Genomic DNA, 20,992 nt, shown 5'->3' on the forward strand with positions numbered 1-20,992 from the left:
TGAGATTGAATAATATTTAATAAATGTTTAGACAGCTTAGCTTAGGATCAAATTGAAAGCTTCATGAGATATTCTGGAGCCAAGACAGAGGACAAGCTTGATGCAAATAAAGGGACAAGAGTGAAAGCATCGTGGAGCGCTGCATTCCTGTATTAGGATRATACACAAAATCTTTGTTCAACCATGCCATCCAGTACTGCTACAAAGTAGAGAGGGTATCTGTGTACATTGAAACTGCATTTAAACTGACTAAAATTGTAGGAAAAATTAATTTATGCAATGTGCTTTATGTACTTTGTTTTTTATTTATACTAATTGGAGTTCATCTGAGATGCACATGAATGAATTCATTAGCTAGAGCTGTGCAATTTTCCTTCTTTTTTTCTTCACTATCTACAAGTTGCTCTTACGATGAAGTGTGAGCAAATGCAATGGAAAGGAAAAGCAGACCAGAATATAAATAGGAAATAGGCTGTGAGATGAGTGGAAATTTGCTTTAAATACAGATTGATGTTAGGTCAGATTCAGTAACCTGCTTTACATGGTACTCACAGAAAACTGCAGGTGAGCAAGGTGGAAAAGAATGTGATATTTTCAAACAACTCTCTTAAAATATGAAAGGTACAATACAACCAGCATAGTTCCTATGATAATGAGCAATCTTTTTGTTACCTGTCCATACACAGAGATTAGCAATCCGTTAATGAAGCAAATATGAATATGCAGTAGATTGGGGAAGGCTAAATCAGGGGGGAATCTTGTTAGGTAAACAAATTTATGTCTGTACTACATTCCAAAGGTGTTCTTCTAAACTAAAGTTTTTAAGGCAGGGGTTAAAAAGTYGTCAGGCTTGCTGGTGATTGAGTAMAGAACATCTATACATAATGTGCTGAAATACAAAGTGTATCTAACATAGAGTCATAAAATATAGTTGGAAGGTCATCTAGTCTTTCAAGGTCATCTAGTCCAACCCCCCTTCCTCTAGAGTGCCACTAAGATTTCTTGCTATGCTTTGTCTCACCTTCAGTGCCWGTGACAGGATTTTTCTCCCACTGAAGTCTAATTACTAGCAGAAGTGGCAGGATTTCAGCTGGTACTGTATCYACAGTGTTGTTAAAATAGAGAAGGAGGGGGAAAGAAAAAAGATGCTTGAGACACACTCAAGAGAAGATCAGATTTTTTTTGTGATTAGGGAGGCTACAGAATTATGTGTTTCTAATGAGAAGATTATTTGAGGGTCCTAACTGATGATGTCTTTTATCTTAGGTGTGCAGAAGGCTATTTTGGACAACCTCTAATACCAGGGGGATCRTGCCAGCCATGCCAGTGTAATGACAACCTCGACTTCTCCGTTCCTGGCAGCTGTGACAGCTTGTCTGGTGCTTGTCTGATATGTAAGCCAGGTACAACAGGCCAATATTGTGAGAGGTGTGCTGATGGATATTTCGGTGATGCTCTTCATGCAAGGAACTGTCAGCGTAAGTCACGAACTTTTACAGCTTCTGACAGTATTGATCTATCCTGTAACTTTGTTCCTGAGAGGAGACTGTGCCTCTGTATGTGTGAGCAGGAGAATGATACAGCGTGCTCACAACTCTAATAATGATACTGTGCATCTGCATCTGGAAAGGGAGGCTTTAAAGTAAATAGAAAGAAGAACTTATTAAAAAAGCTGTAGTTGAAGAAYAGATGGAAAAAAACAATGAGCGCTGCATGGGTGCAAAAGGTTATACTSAATGTCAGATCTACAAAAATAAATACAAATAAATGAAAACTATTCCCTAAAAATGCTATAAACTATCCAGAAAAATCCTGTTAATTTGTGAGACTGAAAGCAGGGAGTGATATTTCAGTTTCAAGGTCTTGCTCTGGCAGTGTTTGTAGCCTATTTCCCACTTATATAACCTCGGGAAGAGCTGGGAGCTGCTGCTGCTTACAGGTCAAGATTCTCCCTCTTGCAAATCACACTCCAAAATCCCCAGACAATTTTTCCAAAGTGCTCTGGAGGAAGGTACCTGGCACTCCAGCAAGCTACCAATTCTCAGCTGAGCAGTGGCATGTTATTCAAATTCAGCCCCAGCACATCCTTTCCCATAGTGATTGCAAAAAATTATTCAGAGATGGGAGATTTGGAATGAACAGGAGCTTTTCCYTCTGTAGGAGGCAGTGGCGGTCTCTGAGCCATTGCTGGCACAATTCRGAAAGCAGAACAAGCACTTTTAACTTAAAAACATTCTTCACGTACCCTTCCTTCCCATTCTGAGAAGTGGAATGAAACTGTCCTGAAAGAGCACTGTCACAAGGATTTATTCCTCCTTGATCCACTGGAGTAAGTGTAACAGTAACTCTAATGAGTGCAACAGTGTTACAGCAGGATGGAATTATGCAAGTAAAGGAGTTGTGGCATTGTCTTCCATGTGTGGAAACGCGGGGAACATGTCTGCAGAATGTGTTGCCAGCACAGAAGTCTGAGGCACTGCCATCTGTTTCCAGGACTTGCCCTTTTTGCCGGTTTCAGTCTAAAAGTGAAAATCCTAAGTTCTGTTGGACCTCCTAAGAGTGTGTGGGAGCCAATGAGATGCAGAACAACACTGGGTTTCTCAACTAAGGGCAATAAGCACTGATGTACACAAAGTCATAGATAACCATGAAAACTTACCTGGGTAAATCCTTTCTGTACCTACTTTACACAATGCCAGCAAAAGGTTGGACAACCTTAAATATTCTCTCCCTTACTTAATAGGTCGTGATGAGTGATATCGTATAAGTTAGAATGTTAGGTGTGTAAAGTRATTTAAGAAGTGTATTTTAAAAATCATGGTTTCCAGTAGCTTRTCACCATTTTTGGGGCATCACTAGGAGTGCTGCTTTGACCATTTCCACATTAGTGAGAYGTTCATGACGAAGGTACTTTATATGAGGAGAGTTTAGAAAACCTACAATTCTAAAAAAAATATTAAAAAGAAATATGTGTTTTATGTTGAATTACAGGCTTTGCTTTTGTTGTTAGTATCATTGACAAAGAGAGCCCCTAATGTATTCATATCCTTGTGCTTGCAGTTACCTTGTATTCATCTGCTCTCTGCCTTTCATGTGGGTTTTCTTCTTTGCATATGATTTTTTATTTCCTTTGCAGACTTCCATGAAGTTTGCCCTGCAGCTACAATATCAGAGGGACTGTGCTTTTACTTTGYTGTTTTCAATTTTGTTCCTTATTAAAAAGCCAAATCCAAGAGTATTGCAAAGCATGAATTTGCTTTCAAATTATTGTTTGAAATGTTCATTGGTCTTTCACAGTACAGTGCTGTTGTGTGCATTAACCATTTCAAATGACAGCACAACTTTATGTCATTATATCAAGTCTGAATTTTTTGGTGTATCTGTACAAAACCATAAATATGAGAACAATGAGCAAATGTCCTGGGCTTATTTGATTTGATTCTAGTAGGTTGTTTTTTGGAGTGAAACTTCACAGTGTGCTGAAGCAAATACCTGGAGGTTGAGCTGATGGTAATAGAGCTCAGTGTCGTGAGATGAATTAAAGCAAATATTCAAGTCTGCCTATGTTCCAGTGCATAGGTACTGCTGTTGTAGGAGAGTAAGTGTGTAGCTTGATCATAAATACAAGCTCATAAATATTTATAGAAGTCTAGAGAGAATGAAGGGTCTTGACCAGTGTCATTTTGGAAGAAAGTAAGACAAATTTATCTGACAGAGAATAATGGTGTTATAACAACCATGTGGAGGTTTGGACAAGAGCTAATTTTCCCAGTAGAGGGGAATGAATGGAAGGCTTTAGGTGAGATAAATGCAATTTATTAGATTGAGTAACAGTTTATGAGATGAATAGCCCTGACTGTATGTTTCTTCTCTGTGTATGTTCTGCCAGAGCTAAGAAAAACARTCACAGTCCTGATATTCCAAATTCTCCCTTATCGTTGTGTTGCACCCAGTCATCTGTGACTGARTTAAGACACCATGGAGTGCTGCTTGTTGTAATATGTAACATAAATAGAACAAACTCTTCTGTTTATAAAATTAGTGTAAGTTTCCCTTGTGATTTTTATGTTGTCATATGCCTGATAAGCAAAACAATTCAAATCAGACTGAGTTTGGGTTTTGAGGTCTGTATAAAAATATCAGGGAAATACTTTTAATTTGTATTGAGGATTGTAGTTTGTTGAGTCTGAACTTTAGCATCATCTTTCCCCACGGACCATTTAATTAGACATATACTCAAAACATATTTATATCTGATACTCATTGCTGTGTATGGTTTGGAGTGTCAGCAGTTTTAAAACATGAATATCATGGTAAAGAGGACTGTATACAGGATGAAAGAGGTAAATTGTAGATTAGCTTTCAATATAGTATTGAAAGCTTAAAGTGAAAGGAAAAGATAAGCAATGTAATTACATCAGGAGGGTTTTCCAATTTTTACTTTTAAAAAGTGTATTGCAAAACAGAAGGAGATCAAAATTTTTGAAGGTATTGCATGACCTGAAGSTATAAACAGCAGAATCAGCATGTTTTTGTTACTTACTACAGAATTTTTGCAAACATTTGAGAAACAATGCCATGAACAGAATGGCAAGTCATAAAGCTGCTTTCATAAAAAAAAAGCAACTTTTACAGAATACCTCAAAAGCAGGGAGAAAAAACCCACACCATTCCATTTATAATTGGAAATTGTAAGTTCACAAGTCCAATGTAGTAATGAGGAAGGTTCTGTTGTAATAGTCTATGTATAGGAAAAATGTAACTGCCTTGTCTCATATAGCACTTTCTGACATAAGTATGTGACTGCCATGTGCTCGCTGTTGGGACTCAAGTGTTTCTTAAAATGAAGATATCAGGTTGAGAAAAAAAAACAGCACATGCAGATAGGGCAGTGCAGGAAGGCAAAATGTGGACTGGAGCACAAATTTACTGAGTGCATTGATAATTGATATAGAGATGTGGATTCATTCCCTTCTGGGAGGAAAAAAAGGGTGTGCAGGAGCCAGGTCATTGTGATGGAATCAAGGACTGCATGATTATAGCTCCTGTGACACCAATCATATCCCTGTTCTCTACTGAGAAAAATGCCTGCATCCCAAAAGGATTGAACAACGTTCTTCTTGTGGTTGAAGAACATAAAGGGTGATAGACATCTTCCCAAAAATTTGTCTTCWCCTAAAACATAAGAATTTAGGAGCAATAAGCATTGCTTTTTTTTCCTCAAGAAACAACATTTTTCATTGCCTTTTTAAATCTTTAAGGGAGCACTGTGATGACTTAGGCTGGTCAGTTGGGTTACATTTCCTCTGGAAACTGTGATGCTGTTGCAGAGACAGAAATCCTGGAGAGTCATGGTAGCAGATAATCCTTGGTATGTTTTTCAATGCAGCCTGAGGCATGAGAACATTAYTGCCCCTCTATAGAGTCAAACTTGTCCTGGCCTCTCAGCCTGCCAACATTCCCTGATTACATTAACAGGGAGTGAACTCCAGGACAGCAGAACCAGCATGCAGAGCAGTAACACTCCCACTGGCTGTAACTACATCYTGTACAAATCCCGTGTAAGGGTCTGTACCCTTTTTGTATTTTTCTCTCAGCCCTGCCCACTCTCTGTAATCTGCTCTCAACATCCTGATTTGATCTGAGACGAGCATCAAAAACAAGTTGCTAATGAACTTGAGGCAAAATTTCTGACTGCAATAATTTGGAGCAAAGTTCTGCATTAATCTGAGCAGGTTAATGTGTCTGTGTATGGGAGCAACACCTTCCTGCTTTACCCAGGCTGGGTGTTTCTCACGATGACAAAAGCTGCACTGGAAACATTTGGCTATCAGATTTAGCTTCAGGAATCACATTAACATCTCCTTCTTCTTCCTCTGCAGCCTGTCACTGTCACATGAATGGCTCTTTCTCAGAGATCTGTGACTCTCGGACGGGCCAGTGTGAGTGTAAAGCCAACGTCATCGGGCGCCGCTGTGACGTCTGCAAAGTGAGTGAGCAGAAATGGGGTTCCTTTCAGCTTTCTTCCCTGATTGTCATAACTGAATATCATTTGGTTCTGGATATGGTGTTTTTAATTCTGTTGTTTATTTTTCATTGAAAGAGCATATATGGATTTTTCTTGTGTAGAGAAAGGTAAAATGGTTGCTTTTTAAACGTATTCTAAGGCTTTTTAGAAAAAACACAAGACATTGCATTTACATACAATGAATACATTTTAAGCTTCACTGTATCTATGCATTGTATATACGTATATATAGATACATATATGTATATAGAMACATATGTATATAGATACAATGGTATCTATACCGTTGTATACATGTATATACACTTTATATTCTGAATATTTGTTATAAATAAATTAGTTTAAAATATTGCAGCTTTGCGAGATAATCCCTCTATGAAGAAAGTTGCAAAATATCTGGTAGCATCTGATTTTTTTTTAAGAAAAAAAAGCAGAATTCTAGTTTAGTTCTRCTGCAATGTTTTGCTTTTATAGTTTTTTTTTTCTTAGAGTTTCTTCTTGTGTTGTCCAAACAATGTATTACTTTTTGGTGAAAGTGTTTTTTGCCTTGACATTGTTTTCCTGTCTCATAAATCACTGCAGAGAAATATTGTTTCATAAACTTTCACAGAGTTGTCTTCAGGCGGCTAAGGAATATGCTATAGCTGGCTGCACATTTCTCCAGTTCAACATAAGGACTCCTGAGTTAGGCCTGTGTCCTCAGAACACCTCCACCTGTGTGCAATTTAAAGCCCATAAATAACTCTGCAGAAATCAAAAGGATCATTTTCATCCTTTAAAATTATGTAATTTCTGAAGGGGTTTGCTCACACTCCTCTTTCAACAGTATTTAAAGAGCCTGTTCAAAGAAAAATTGCTGATATCAGTGGAATTTGCAAATTGCATAAGGTACCCAGCAAAAGTCTCAAGCTCATAAATACAATACTGGTGCTCAATTGGAATTAATCTTTGTTTACTTCTGTGTTTACTCCTGTCTTTATTCCTGTACTCTTTTTATGTGGTGTTATCTTTTATGTGGTCTGTCTCATTATCTTCACTTTCTAACAGTCTTTACTTTTAATTTACTTTTCATTCTTTAAGCCCAACTACTTCTGGGCCYCCGAGAAGCTGTTTTGTATACCCTGTGGCTGCAGTGCTTTAGGATCCGTGTCACTGCAGTGTGATGCGTTGGGAAGATGTGTCTGCAAATCAGGATTCACRGGCAGACGCTGTGAAATGGGCACASAGGTGCCTAAATTGSAAGMAAATGCAGGAAGCAGTCAGCAGATTCGAGTACCCCCRCGGAGGTGGGGCACCGGCAGCGCCGGTGGGTGCCCACGAGGYGCTTACCGTCCTGCAGCTCTGGTAATGGGCAACTCTGCTTTGCATGGGCTGGAGTCCCTGTTTGCTTGTGTTTGGAACTCACAGAGTTTGCTTGTGGTTTTAATTTTTATTAATGTATAGTTATTTTAATGTTACAATATGAGAAGTTCTCGAGGAACAGCCAGGCTTGGAAGACAAGCGGCGTTTTAGGATGCTTCCCCAATCCTAAGGGTTCATCGTGCAAGTGGTGATATCAGAGAGAAATTAGATACCAGAATAAGTCCAAAACCAGCACCATCAACAGCAGTATGCACAAAATGCATGGGAGATGTACATAAAACAGTGGATTTTCTTGGACTTTGCAGCATAAGACATCCTTTTCTAACAATTCAAGTATCAATAGCTTAAGGAGTTTGCAAGAAGGATCATCCCCACAGGCAAAGAGTTAAGATCTAATTTTAAAATATTGATCATAACTGGTGTTAAAAGTTCTCATGAGTGAATGCAGCAAGTTGTGTGAGCCATTTTTAACTCAGTGCAGTGCCAGTTATGTGAGTGTAATGCCCAAAATGACAGGAGTGTTTGTTCCTTATCACAAACCAACAAAGCAACTTATTTACTAAAATTAAGTAATTGTGATACAACTGCTTCTAACAGAGCAGTATTTTAGGAATGTTGTTTGCTCCCCCTGCAATTCAAAACCTCCACACATATCACACCCTCTTTGAAAAATACCTGGCAGTGTTTTTCATCCTCAGCTAGACTCTCAGACCCATGGTGTATCCATTCATATGGATTCCTTTGGAGAAATGAGCTTTTTCCCATTAAATGTGTGTTGGCTTACTGTGTTGCCCACACAGCATACGGTTGTAGACATGATATAATACATTGAGAAAATCCACTATATTTCCTAATTGTAATCTAGGATCTTATCTCTTGTTCAGTAAAYGTAATTCTTAGAATTTCTGTGTGTAAACAAACTTTGCAGAGAATTTTAACTTTGCATGTCTGGTCAAAATATCTTTGTGTTAAGCCCTCCTCACAGAGTGCAACCCAGCATGCTGGTGGCCTTTTCCAACTTAATGCAGTGTGSAGTGCTAGTATCAGACCTTTTCTGACTGTCGCCCTCTCAAACAGAATTTATTAGATTCTATCTACATTGAGAACTGAGATGCATGCTGTGCATTGGTTGCTTCACTGCATTAATCTGAGTATCTGTCCTGAGATTRTGCATATTCACATTTCTGTGTGTTTCTCCCTGTGTAAATGAAATCTTTAGACACAGTCAGGTAATTTATTGAACCTTGAGTTTAATTAAATGAATTTGATGCACCATGTTTTGTCATGCAGAAGTATAACATTTGCAAAACATTTCGATATAGAATTTGGAAATGAAAATCAGTGTAGTTCTTAATTACATGTAAGATCAAGCATTCGCTTATGCATTTGCTCATATGATTCTTCAGGCCAAATTCTGACCATAGATGTGGTCCTATATTCTGACACCTATCAGCAGATTCTCTTATGTGAATGGGGAACTTCTGTATTAACCTCAGAGATCAGATTTCAGGACTTTTTTGTGGAAAGCTTCCGAAGTTTCAGAGAGTTCACCAATACAAGGGGTCCTACCGTGAATTTGCATATGAAGTATGATTTGTTCCAAGGAGCCTCCGTTGATTGGTGCAGTGAAACCCACGAGGTCTTTTGGTTGAACGTTTCATGCAGAACTCTGTATCACAGTATACAAATGAATGTGTCATTCACACACACTTTTTGCTCTCCACTAGTGAAGTTAAGGAGAAAATTTATTACTACAGTTGATAGCATCTACTCTGGTTCTGTAGAAACTATATTGATCAGTGCAAAAAGAGAGAAAAGGAAGAAAATAGAAGAGAAACAGAGGTCTAATCCAGAGTTTTTATCTTAAAAAAAATCCCCATTATTGTTTGTATTGTACACAAATACATTATCTCTATGTTGTTCTAAAGTTATTCCTATATATCATTCTAAAGAATTGCCCTCAAGTTACTGGATACAGATATTGCCTTTGCTCAGAGGAGATAAAATCTCATTGTTCAGAGGCTTTCCAGCTGAATTGATCTCCATTCATAGCTACAAATTTAAATTCACTCTCTTAGCAACAAACTCTGCCTGACATAACCTTACAGCCAGGGACAGGGTATGTATGCAGTGCTGACATACATTCCATTCCAAGTGAGARTTGTACTTAGGGAAACACAGCCTTGTAAGAAATGTGTTACATTGCAGCACATTCATGACAGCATCAGGTAACATGCTGAAATCTTTATTCTTTCTCAGTAGTGTAGGGCATTTAGGGTCCTTGCTCCAGGGTTTTACCACTACAGTTTCATTAAAAGTACTATTTCAGTGATGAAGAGGAAAGAGCAACCCTTTCAGCATTCCCTCTTTTCTCCTGGTCATCATTCCATGTACTAACTGCTTTTCCCCACTCTGTGGCAGCCTGGAACATTTGGCTTACAGTCTTCAAGAGGATGTGTTCCCTGCAACTGCAACTCTTTTGGTTCCAAATCCTTCGATTGCAATGGAGAAGGACAATGTTTTTGCCAGCCTGGAGTGACAGGAAAGAAGTGTGACCGCTGTGCACATGGATTTTACAACTTTCAAGAAGGAGGATGTACTCGTAYGTAAATTTTTTGCACGCAAGTGCAGATCGATTTATTTGTTTGTTTAGTTATTTATTAAATTATTCCTAAGATTCTAGTTTTGCTGGGTTTGGATTGCCTAACAAATTTTCCTGACATTTAGGGTGTTCATAGACATCCTTGTACATCATTCAGTTGGCAAGGGTGGTGATTGGCAAGKATGAAAGGCCCAAGCAATTTCTGCTATTTTGTGGGCAGTTTATGGCTAACCTGCTACATTTAGAAGGAACAGGAATGTCATTTACTCCAAGYAGTGTCTGCCAAAAATATCCTGTGCAGCTCCTATAATTTAGTAAAGGTGTCATAGAACTCTAATTAAAATTCTTGCCAAATCACATCAGCTTGAAGGGGTGTGAAAGGAAAACAACAACAAACCCTCTTTGCTTCTAGTTTTATCCAAAACCTTTTCATTGTCCTTATATGGCTGATCCTCTTGCATTACCACAATCATTTTCTGTATAATACTTAGTTTCTTGCAGACTTGTACTTTTTGTGTACAAGATCTTCAAGTAAAACTATCTTCAGTGTCCCTTATGTGAAGACATGAAAAGTCTTCTTTTCTAGATGCTGAAACTCTAGCATTGCACATAAATGTATTCAGCCACTTATTTACATTTATTTTTGTCCTTTTGGAAATTAGTTCAAAAACTGAATGAATGCTTCCTCTCCTTGAAGTACTACAGACTGCTATATCATAAAGAACTCAATCAATAGGTTTCTTCACAGGGAAATATCCATCTTTCCTGATAGAATTGTGTTTTTCAAGTCTCACAGAATCATTTAGGTGTGATCACAGGACATGTAGATAGTTGTCCAGTGTGACTGACTGCTRGGAATAATAGTCAGAATGCTGCTATTATTCTTCAGGTATAAAGCATATTTTTTCCAGAAGCAGAAATCACAATGACTGGTAACCTCTTCCTCCTTTCCTATCCAGAATGGCAGCAGAAGCAGCAAGCTTAGCTCTCTGCCTTTTCTTACTCCTCTTTTTTTTTAATGGAACGAGCATCAAGTCCTTAAGACCCACATTTGTGCAGCAAAATTCAATTTTACCTATGGTGTGGCTAAACCTTGAAACAGGGTGGATTATAGATTATGTTTGAAACCATTGCTCTGTGTTATTGTCTCCCATGGGAATGAAGGGTTCAAAAACACTGACAGGCCTGAAAAGTTCAGATACCTTGACACCTGGGAAAAGGGACAGATTGATTCACAAGCTCACTGATGATAGAGGTTGAAAGAAAATGCAAATGATATCTGCAGTCCTTTAGCACTTACATGAAGGGAAAAAATATGATTGTTTATGAATAGCATCTTATTTTAACATTCCATGGGTTAAAAGTACRTCACTATTGTGAAACATGACAAAAYRTTGATAGCTATAGTTGGGGAAAGAAARTGAGAGGSCTGTTAATAAAATTGCTCATTAGAATTTTAACTGTTCTCTTGGCGAACTTTGACATAGTTTAAGAAACAATGATGCAATGGTAAAGTACTGTAGATCCAAGCAACATTTTAAATAGAAATGTTTCAGCCTGTGGYCATCAGATGTTGAAAGCAACAGCAGCAGCTATAGATGATCAGAAAATTCAGATTTTTAAAGGTTTCAAAGTTAATAGAACAGATGGAGAGGAATTCTGTTTTCAATGTGCTGTTTTTTCCACAGTTATTTTTAGTAGGCTTCTTATGTATACCTTCAAATGACAAAAAATAAGAATTAAATTATGAATCACAAAGAAAATCAGAAATTTAATAGAATTCTATCAAATTGTGCTGGGAAGAAAAGTACAGAAAAATTAATTCCATTGTGACAGTTAAATATCAAATAAAATATTGGACTTCTTTTATCTAGCATTTATCCAAAAGGAATATAATTTGATTTTTTCTTGTCCAAAATAAATCCATGAAGTCTGAAAAAAAMCAAACACTGAAAGCATTGTCAGTGTTGACATTCTAGCAGAAAAGATACAAAAGAGATTTCTRTTTCATTATTGCTTGCAACARTTGTGTTGTATTTTTTCCTCTTAYTTAGAAAAATAATTTTAAAAGTAAAACCAGAAAAAAACTATTTGAGTGTCTCCTACCCCTCCATGCCTTTTAAGCTAATTTTGTTTAAGACCTGGAAAACCATACAAGAGCTGTCACACATGAAAGCCTCAGGCTCCCATTGAAATGTATTCTGAAAATTCAAGCTACAGTCTGTGAAAATACTTTAAGTAGRATGCAACACATTGTGTTCTTGGCATGATGGAGGCAAAACTTGTTATCTTCTTTGCATCAATTACCTTATCTTGAAGGCTTTGGTGGGGAAAAATAAAGGTCACTTCTTATTTGAGCTATCGATAGGAGCACATCCTATCTTTGCATATCCCTTGTTTTCTAGTTTCAATCTGAATTGAAGTATTTCAYAGTAAAGGCAATGAACAAAAATGAAGCACTCAATAATGAGGTTACATTGCCCTTTAACCACCCCAAGGAACAGGTTGTTTTTCTCTGCATTACCTTATGGGAAGTGTGGATGGTGGGTGTGAAAGCAACCWTGCACCAGTTCTGCTCTTCCAATTACTTATTGTCTTGTGCCCCATAACTGCTCATCACTTACTTGCCTTAAATCTGTATTTATCTCCAAAGAGTTGCTCACTTAATAATCCTTTAAGAGCCAAGACCGCTTCTGGAAGCACTTCCAAACTTGAAGTATTTTTAATTTAGTATAATCTGCAAAGAATACCAGTTTTCCATAGAGAGGAAATATCAGTTCGTTGATATCCTCCCAAGTCAGAGGATATGTAAGCTGAAAAAAGAAGGAACAGAAAGGGAAAAAAACCTTAAACTACCTTTTTTGCCCTGTAAGAAAAGTCTCTTTAGAGCAGCAGAAATTTCAGAAGGTATTTGTCAGGTTGCTGTAAGAGGTTAAATAGACTGTAAGTTCCCTGTGTGGATGGCTCTGAGGCACTCAGGTGTCTTCTTAGAGGAGACAGCATGGGCCCAGGAATTGTATAGCAGCACTCCTGCAGTTATGTCACAAGAGTGCACCATCTCAGAAGTCTTTGCACTCCTGGAGTTGGTGCCTTTATTTTTCCCATTCTGTTMTCATTGCAGTTACTTCGACCACAGTTAACCTGTGTTCCACTGCTACTGGTTTTGGTTTCTTGGGGTTTACCCTACCTTTACTGTCCCATTGTGTCCACTGATAACTGAGAGTTCACTGTACAGTAAAGAAATGATCCCTGTTAGGATTTGCTGTCCAGATGTCACATAAAGGGATGACTTTTCCTCTGCTGTATTTTTTTGTCTCTCCCATGAAGCCTGTGACTGTTCACGTTTTGGCAATAATTGTGATCCCGTCAGTGGACGCTGTATCTGCCCTCCCAACACTGTTGGAGAGATGTGTGACAAATGTGCACCAAATCACTGGGGCCATAACATTGTCAGTGGCTGCAAGGTGAGTTCATTTATATTTTCTCTATGTGCATTACCCCTTTCACAGCAATTTATAGCTGGGACAGAATTTTTGGTTTGCAAATCATGGTTTATCTCCATATTGCAAGTGTTGGTGTCAGACTGGTGCAAATGTTGGCAATCTGTTACTGTTACTGCTCTACAGATCCTCTGTCTCAGGTTTGCAGCCTGTTATACAAAACACCCTGTTGATTCTGCTGTCACACTGAGTCAGTGTCCAGTGCTTGAGCCTGGTTTTATTTTATTATAGCTGTGTTTAACATGATTGAGGAGATAACCACAGTATTGAATGATGTCTGTAGATGTATATTTACAGGTAATCAGCAGTGCCTTTGGGGGACAAATCTACTTTGGCCTTAATGGTGACACCACTGGGAATTTGTACACAAAGTTTTGCTTGAGAAAGGCTTCAATTTGTACATAAAAGACAGTCAGGAGAAAAGAAACACCCACCTAAGTTGTAAATTGCATTTTCTTCCCATGTTTTCAAAGGGAAAATAAATGTTCACATGAACATTTAAATCCTTCATATTCTAATATTTGACACAGAGTTAAAACATCTGAAGAGAAGGGAGAAGAAATAGGAAAACAATGACAGAATGTCAAGGAGGCCATGAAAGCCCCTGGAGTTGAGGGGTGCAGTATTTGATTAAGGTTGCAAACTGGTGACAGTGGACATCGTGCAAAGTTCAAATGCTTTCTTCCTCCCTGCTGGAGGATGATGAGGGATTTATAGCACTGCTACAATTGCTCAAAAAAACTGTATCTTTTCAGAACATAGTCATACACCATTAATACTTGTTCTTAAAGGCTGTTTGCCATGTAGCTCAGGCTGCAAAGCAATTGTCGAGAATGATTTCTTTTTTGTATGTATGAAAAGCTCCTGTGAAACCTCAGTGGTGCTGCTGTGATAGAGGCTCCTGGCTTCTGAAACCAGCCTAATGAGGTTGAAGACCTCCGTTTGAGCTCTGGAGTATATTCTCTGATTGTCTTTTATGTGAGCACATTAGTATGACAGTTCCATGGCACCATCTAAATTAATGATGATCTATCAGCCCACATCTCTTTCAGTATGTAGCTGCTAATTTCTKCAAAGTAAGATGTGAATCTCCTGCTTGCAGTCTTTGTTGAATATTTCCAAGGCTGTTGTAGTCTGGGGTAGAGAGCATTGCAGAAAACTGCATAAAACAAACACAGTGTCTTATTGTAATTTAATTTTTATATTGCACACCAAGCTATTTTGGAGAATGGTGAACTGTTTGCTTTCTAAGCTTTGTGTTTGTTCAAATATATCTTGAAGTATTAAGCTCTTTCTGTCAGAAGGTTTTATTTTTTAGGTTAGGTAGTAGTCTAGCAGACTAAYACTTAATCAGAGGTTAAATAGTTTTTCTTGCATTCACTAAAGATTTCACCTGTATATTTCCTGTATATATTCACCTTCTTTATAAATGGTGTTTTCAGATCAGAGGAAAGTTGCTCTTAGTCATGTAATAAGTTTTGCTTAGAAACTGAACCCGCATTTTCTTCCTCTCTTTTTTCAGCTTTGTCTGTAATTTTAGCAAGTCTATCCATGTCAGTTACTGTGGCAACCTCTACTCCTGGCACTGAGTTTGCTTTGTAAGCTGAACTTCTCCATATGACATTCTGGTCACACCRGTGATTACAGCTAGTGTCCTGTATTAACTGTGCAGTGCTGCCACAGTAATAGCACTGAGGGATTCTCCTGTTTTTTGGAAATCTGCAGTTTTCCCTGATACTTACTTCTCTATTCAATATCTAGACAAATAAACCCTGGAAAATCACCTATTCCTATCACTTGCCTGCACAAGTCTTACTCTGCGAGCAAGTTTACTTACAAATAGATCACAAGACTAAATCTCTAGCCCTTACTGTGTAAATTACTGTCATCTAGGAGCCTTRTTTGTACAAAGAGGATAGTTACCTGTCTGATGGATGAGTAATAGACATTGAACTAGATTCCTSTGGAACCACTGAACCAATTGCTCCYGAGCAATTSYAATTTTAGGAAAGTGTTCTGAAAAATCCTGCAGAGAATTTCCATACAAAATACTTTTTGGAGAGCGCTTGTAGTTTCTGAGTTAATTTTGTCTGCAGAGTATTCCAATGTCTTTGACCCTTTTAGGTTTATTTGTTTTCAATGTCTGACTTAGCAGTGATAGGTAATAACAATCAAAAAAAATCCCACCAGTGTTGTAAATGTATTTACTGTGAATGCTTGACCCTTGTTGAATAAAAATAAATTACCAGCCTTATAATTTAGATATGTTATTTATAGACAGTGGAAATTCACTGCTGTATTTGATTTATAGATACTCGAAAGAGGTGAATTGCTTTTTGGTTGGGTTTTGGTTTGGGTTGTTTTGTTTTTAGATTTGGTTGGTTTGGGGTGGGTTTGGGGTTTTTAGATTTGGTTGGTTTGGGGTGGGTTTTTTTTCAGAAGCACTATTGCAATTATCTCCTTGTTTCTCTCCTTTTCAGCCCTGTGAGTGCAGCCTCGTTGGAGCCCTAAGTTCTCAGTGTGACTTGAATACGGGCTGTTGCTTCTGCCGCCCTGAATTCTCTGGGGAAAAATGCACTGAGTGCAGGATGGGCTACTGGAACTATCCACATTGTGTTGCTTGTCAGTGCTTCCTGGCTGGGACTGATCCACAGAGCTGTGATGCAGAGGGGAAGTGCTCATGCACTGATCATTCTGGCCAGTGCAGCTGCAAGGTACGATAATGAAGGTTGTAAACCGATCTTATAACTGCTGAGTTTTTTCAGAATCCATTGACACTTGCACTTWCTTGTTCAAACAATATATGCAGAACAATTTCTTTGGTTTTCTTAGTGCATTTGCAAACTGTTGTGGGAGGAGTCCAACATAAACAAAGCCTTCAGTGCTTACCAGTTGCTTTTTCCTGTACTGGCACTGGCCAGGATGACATCCTCTTAAGCATTTTTCTCCATTTTTTATTTCTTTCTGTTCTTACAGTACTGTTGCCAGTTCCCCATAATACAATTCTTGTTCAGATACTGGGCACAACAAAAGCAAACACTTGAGTAATCACAGTGTGCCACAGTGCTAATTCAAAGTGCATTGACTTAGAGGAAGTCAATATTCATCATTTTATGCGAGAAATTCACTGCAATAGTATCTGTTCTGAGTAGACTTTATCCAGTTCAGGATCACTGAAACAAAGACTTTTGGCATCATCATCCACAACATTCTTATTTGGAAGCAGGCTTGGAAGAACAGCACATTTAGGTGGTTTGAGAATTGGCTGGATTAAAGGGCAAGAATTGGTGGTTTGATGTGCATTTGGTAGACAGCAGAGTATCCCAGAGCCAATACCTTCATCAGCGACACAGATGACAGAATTCACGATCGGCACATTTGAAAATACTGCTGACTTGGAGGAGGTCGAGGTTGACGTGCTGAACAGTAAAATTACAGTCTAGAGGCTTTTTGAAAAGCCTGATGCCTGGGAAAATAGAAAGATCATTAACTAGAGTAGAATGACCTCAAGAGCCAGTAGTTTYGGAGAAAAAAGCCTGAGTAACAATCCTGTTGGAAAGCACAATATAAACCAGCCAGGTTTTTTGGGGTGGGTGGGCTTTTTGCTGGAGAGCTCATGCACTGAAAAATGCTGGTTTAGGGAAGAAAATCATGAAGTCTTTGACAGGTAGGTCACGTCTGAGTAATAGTTACTTGTCAAAAAACCCATAGAGTTTGACTCTGATTTCCTAATTTAGGATATTTCCAGAACTGATGGTGCAGAGTTTATACTGTGATTTACTCTCATGGTAAATAAGRCAAACTGCCCACTGAGCTGGATGCAGTGAGCTGAGCAGTGAACACAGTGGCCAGTGCAGCTGCAAGGTGGACATCACAAGGAGCATGATGWGCAGAGGAAAGGCTTTATCTACTCAGTGCTCTACTCTAACTGCAGTCAGTGCTGGTAAGATTRCACTTGGAAGTGGTGTCCAGTTTTAGGACCTGATTCAAAAGGGTTGTTGAGAAATTGGAGAGGATCCAGAGAAGAATCCCACAGCAGATGATATGTGAGGATGTACTGAGAGAGCTGGACTCTCCTAGTCTGAAAAAAGACACTTAATAAGGGGAAGTGCAATTACAGCCTATATAGCCACTTCAAAGAGTAGTTGATGGAATCAAGTCCTTTCTGATGTTGACAGAAAATGTAACAAGGGACAACAGCTGCAAACAGAAGCTTGGGAATTTTGAGTTGGACATTAGGAAAAAAATATCAGAGTTATGCAGCACTGATACACATTATCCAGAAACATGTGAAATCTCCATTCTACGAGATTTTCTGACTAGAAAGAGGCATGGGTTACTTGAACTATCACTTGTATTGGTGASTCTTGCTTCTAGGAGGAGGTTTTTAAAAGTGACCCCTAGAGATTCTTTCTGTGATCCTGAAGATTCATTCATTCTTCTTTAGGTCTGCATTGAAACAAAGAGCTAGTAAAATGGAAGGATATGAATTTAATTTATTGAATTGCCAGGTAATTGTTTTGTTAAACGGACACCAGTCACTTTAATTCTGGATTTCAAGACTCAGAACTGGAGAACAAATTAGGTTGGATCTATGGAAGTCATTGAGTCCTGCACCTTGTGTAAAAGACATGCTGAGGCAGTGCTTCCAAGGATGGGGACCGATTTCACGACCTCTTTGTGCAAACTGCTTGACCACCCTCCCCTCTTTCTGGTATATTTGAACAGAAAACATCWTGTTTCACAAATACTGATTCATTTSATGATGATGACRCCRTAAGAAAACTGAACTGAGTTGACCACATGGACAGTCTGAATAAAACTCAGTGCTGTTTGCCCTGTGTCAGCCTCTGAAATGAAGAAATCAAAGTATMTCAATTCTTTCAGCCTCTCTGGACRCATGATAAGCAGCAGTCTCTCTAACCATCTTCGTGCCCCATTTCTAGGTTAGGTCCAGTATGTCACAGAATTACAGAAGGGTCAGGAAGGGGCCACTGGAGACCATCAAGTCCAACCCCCCTGTTCMAGCAGGGTCYCCTTAAGCACACKACTCAGGATTGTCTGGACTGCTATCTCYGGAAAAGTGGACTCCACAACTTCTCTGGGTCATCATCTTTCTTGTAGCTCTTGTAAGCACTAAGTAGAAAGAGCGGGTGTTCAGGGCATTTTAAAATGGAAATGTTTCTTTSTTGATTCTTTTAAGTCTGATAATATATTTACTTCTGTGTTTCTCTGAGTGCAGATGAACATCATATATTTAGCTGATGATTCATGATAAGGAAGTGCAACTGACATAAAATTCAAAGTGAGTAAAAATCACCATTTAAGAGAGGAAATGGACAAATAATACTGAATAAAGGAAGCATTTTTCCCCCCCCAGAATTTAAAATAAAGATTAAATTTAAATTTAGGGTTGGTTAATCTTTTGTGTAACTTTTTGGAAAGAGTTATATATTGAAGAAAATAGATTTTTTTAAAATGGTAATCATTCCCATTTAAACCTGCTGTTACAACTGCAGAAATGAGCTTTCAAAGGCTCAGGAGCCTCATTGTCAGCCCTGACAAAAAGCAGCAAAATCTAAGCTAAACACAGTGTAGGCACATTTGTTGATAGAGTTACATGTGGAAATGAGGGTTAAAACTGGTAAATCCTGAGGGATTATGTTGGTTTCTTGTATAAGCAGTGGAAAGTTCAATTTGTTTTTTGGATTGGCTTCTTTGCACTAGTCTCAAGAGAGAAAAAAAGATGTGTGGGGAGAAAAAGCCAACCCGCRCTTTCATATTGGTGTTTTTCTTTCTTTTTAATACCTTGGTCTCAGTATGAAAATGGTTTTAAAAGGCTCTGCATAAATTATTGTGTATCTGCCCTATCTGGAATGGCTTTTTACTTGGACTAATTGAAAAATGAAAATAAAAGCATTGACATTACAACAGTGAAACATTTCAGCCTTGTTAATACTGTTCAATGATGTGGAAAACAATCATGAAGAGGGGAAAGCTTTTCTCTACAGAATTTCCATTAAAATACGTTTCTCAGCAAGAACATTTAATGCTGTACCTTAAATATCTGAACATGTCAGTGCTAATTCCTGTTAAACAGAAGGCTTGATTAACATGGGCAATTTCAGAATAACTTATTTTTCTTATCTTATCAATCAGTTATTGAGCATGTCATGCCCAAAGTGCCATTTAATTTTTCTGTGCTTACAACTTTTAGTGTGAAGCCAGCATCTATTGCTCAGAGCTACTCAGTGAATACAAATGCAAATGCCTTAATTACATTAATTACATATGTTTGCATACACACGTGATGAGAAGCTAGAGAGTTCCTTGAACATTTCCTAACGCTTATTATTATTTCTTTCAGCACCCTGTTATTATCATTACAGTATGATTTTCTTTTTCTATCGCTACTTTGAAATAAGACTTTTTTTTTTTTTTTTTTTTTTTTTTTTTCCCTTTCAAAATATTCTCTCTCTTCCAGGTTAATGTGGAAGGTGTCCACTGCGACAGGTGCAAGTCTGGTACATTTGGTCTCTCTGCCAGAAACCCACTTGGCTGCAGCAGCTGCTATTGCTTTGGCCTGACTACGCAGTGCAGCGAGGCGAGGGGGCTGATCCGCGTGTGGGTGAGTAGGAAACTGCTGAGCCATGTAATGCGATAATGTTGTTTCCTGCTGGCATCTTTTAGTCAGGCACTGAGAGGTAGCTAGAAAATGGCCAAACATTTAAGCAATCACTTTCCTCTTTATGCTTTGAGGAKTGGTGAGAGCGATCTGTTCCATTAGACAATCAGGATCAAGACATTGAAAGGAAATAAGTAGATAAGAAAATGAGTGATAGGATAGCTGACATCCAGCCAAAGTAAAGCTATTAAACCTCAAGAAAGGGCAAGCTAGTCATGTGGGGAAATTATGTGGTCCAGTGCATTGCAACATAATCCCTGGTACGTGATACACAGTTTACCCAGGTGTATTCAGGGGTCACAAATACTTGCTGTCCAGCATAAATTTCCCATAGCTCAGTTAATCTGTTTATTTTCCTTATTGGTTTTGTTGTTTTGGTGGAGTTTTCCTTTATTTTTAAAAAAGAGCTTATTGAAGCTATATTTAAATTCAAGCATGGAAAGGTATAATCCATCAGAGCAAACAAAGAGCTCTACACCTGTTTGTGGAAGAGGACCTTGAGACCTGTGCTGGACTGATAAATAAGGCAGGCTGGATGTCTCTATTTATCTGTACAAGCACAAAACATGCATTGAGAGTGCTGCTGTGCCAGCTCCTCAGCTGCRTTCTGGAGGAGAGATTTCTGATGGAAAATGACCAGTTCTGTCCCCATGTATGGTCAGTGATATCTCTGCTCMAAAGCATGCCAGCCATAGAAGGAATGTCTGCCTAATGTTAATCAGCCACAGCCCCAGACTTGTCATGCACAAGCATCAGTTAGATAAGCATACTTCAGGCTGAAACCAAGTTAATCTCTCTTGCTTAATATAATATGG

The 20,992-nt window shown here is 38.4% G+C and overlaps 1 protein-coding gene across 1 annotated transcript in view; it reads left to right on the forward strand.

Moving 5' to 3' along the window:
* Positions 1–20,992, forward strand: part of LAMA2 (laminin subunit alpha 2) — a gene marked incomplete at its 5' end in the record, with an annotated part of 156,271 nt that overhangs the window by 28,449 nt on the left and 106,830 nt on the right. Inside the window, 6 exons of the mRNA XM_057364457.1 lie at positions 1,267–1,478; positions 5,883–5,989; positions 9,812–9,992; positions 13,320–13,456; positions 15,973–16,206; positions 19,977–20,120. Coding sequence (XP_057220440.1) covers positions 1,267–1,478; positions 5,883–5,989; positions 9,812–9,992; positions 13,320–13,456; positions 15,973–16,206; positions 19,977–20,120 — 1,015 coding nt within the window. The remainder of the gene's footprint in view (positions 1–1,266; positions 1,479–5,882; positions 5,990–9,811; positions 9,993–13,319; positions 13,457–15,972; positions 16,207–19,976; positions 20,121–20,992) is intronic.

The sequence above is a fragment of the Malurus melanocephalus genome, unplaced genomic scaffold (assembly GCF_030028575.1).
Source record: "Malurus melanocephalus ecotype Western Australia unplaced genomic scaffold, MMel_1.1 scaffold_38, whole genome shotgun sequence".
Classification (NCBI taxonomy): Eukaryota; Metazoa; Chordata; class Aves; order Passeriformes; family Maluridae; genus Malurus; species Malurus melanocephalus.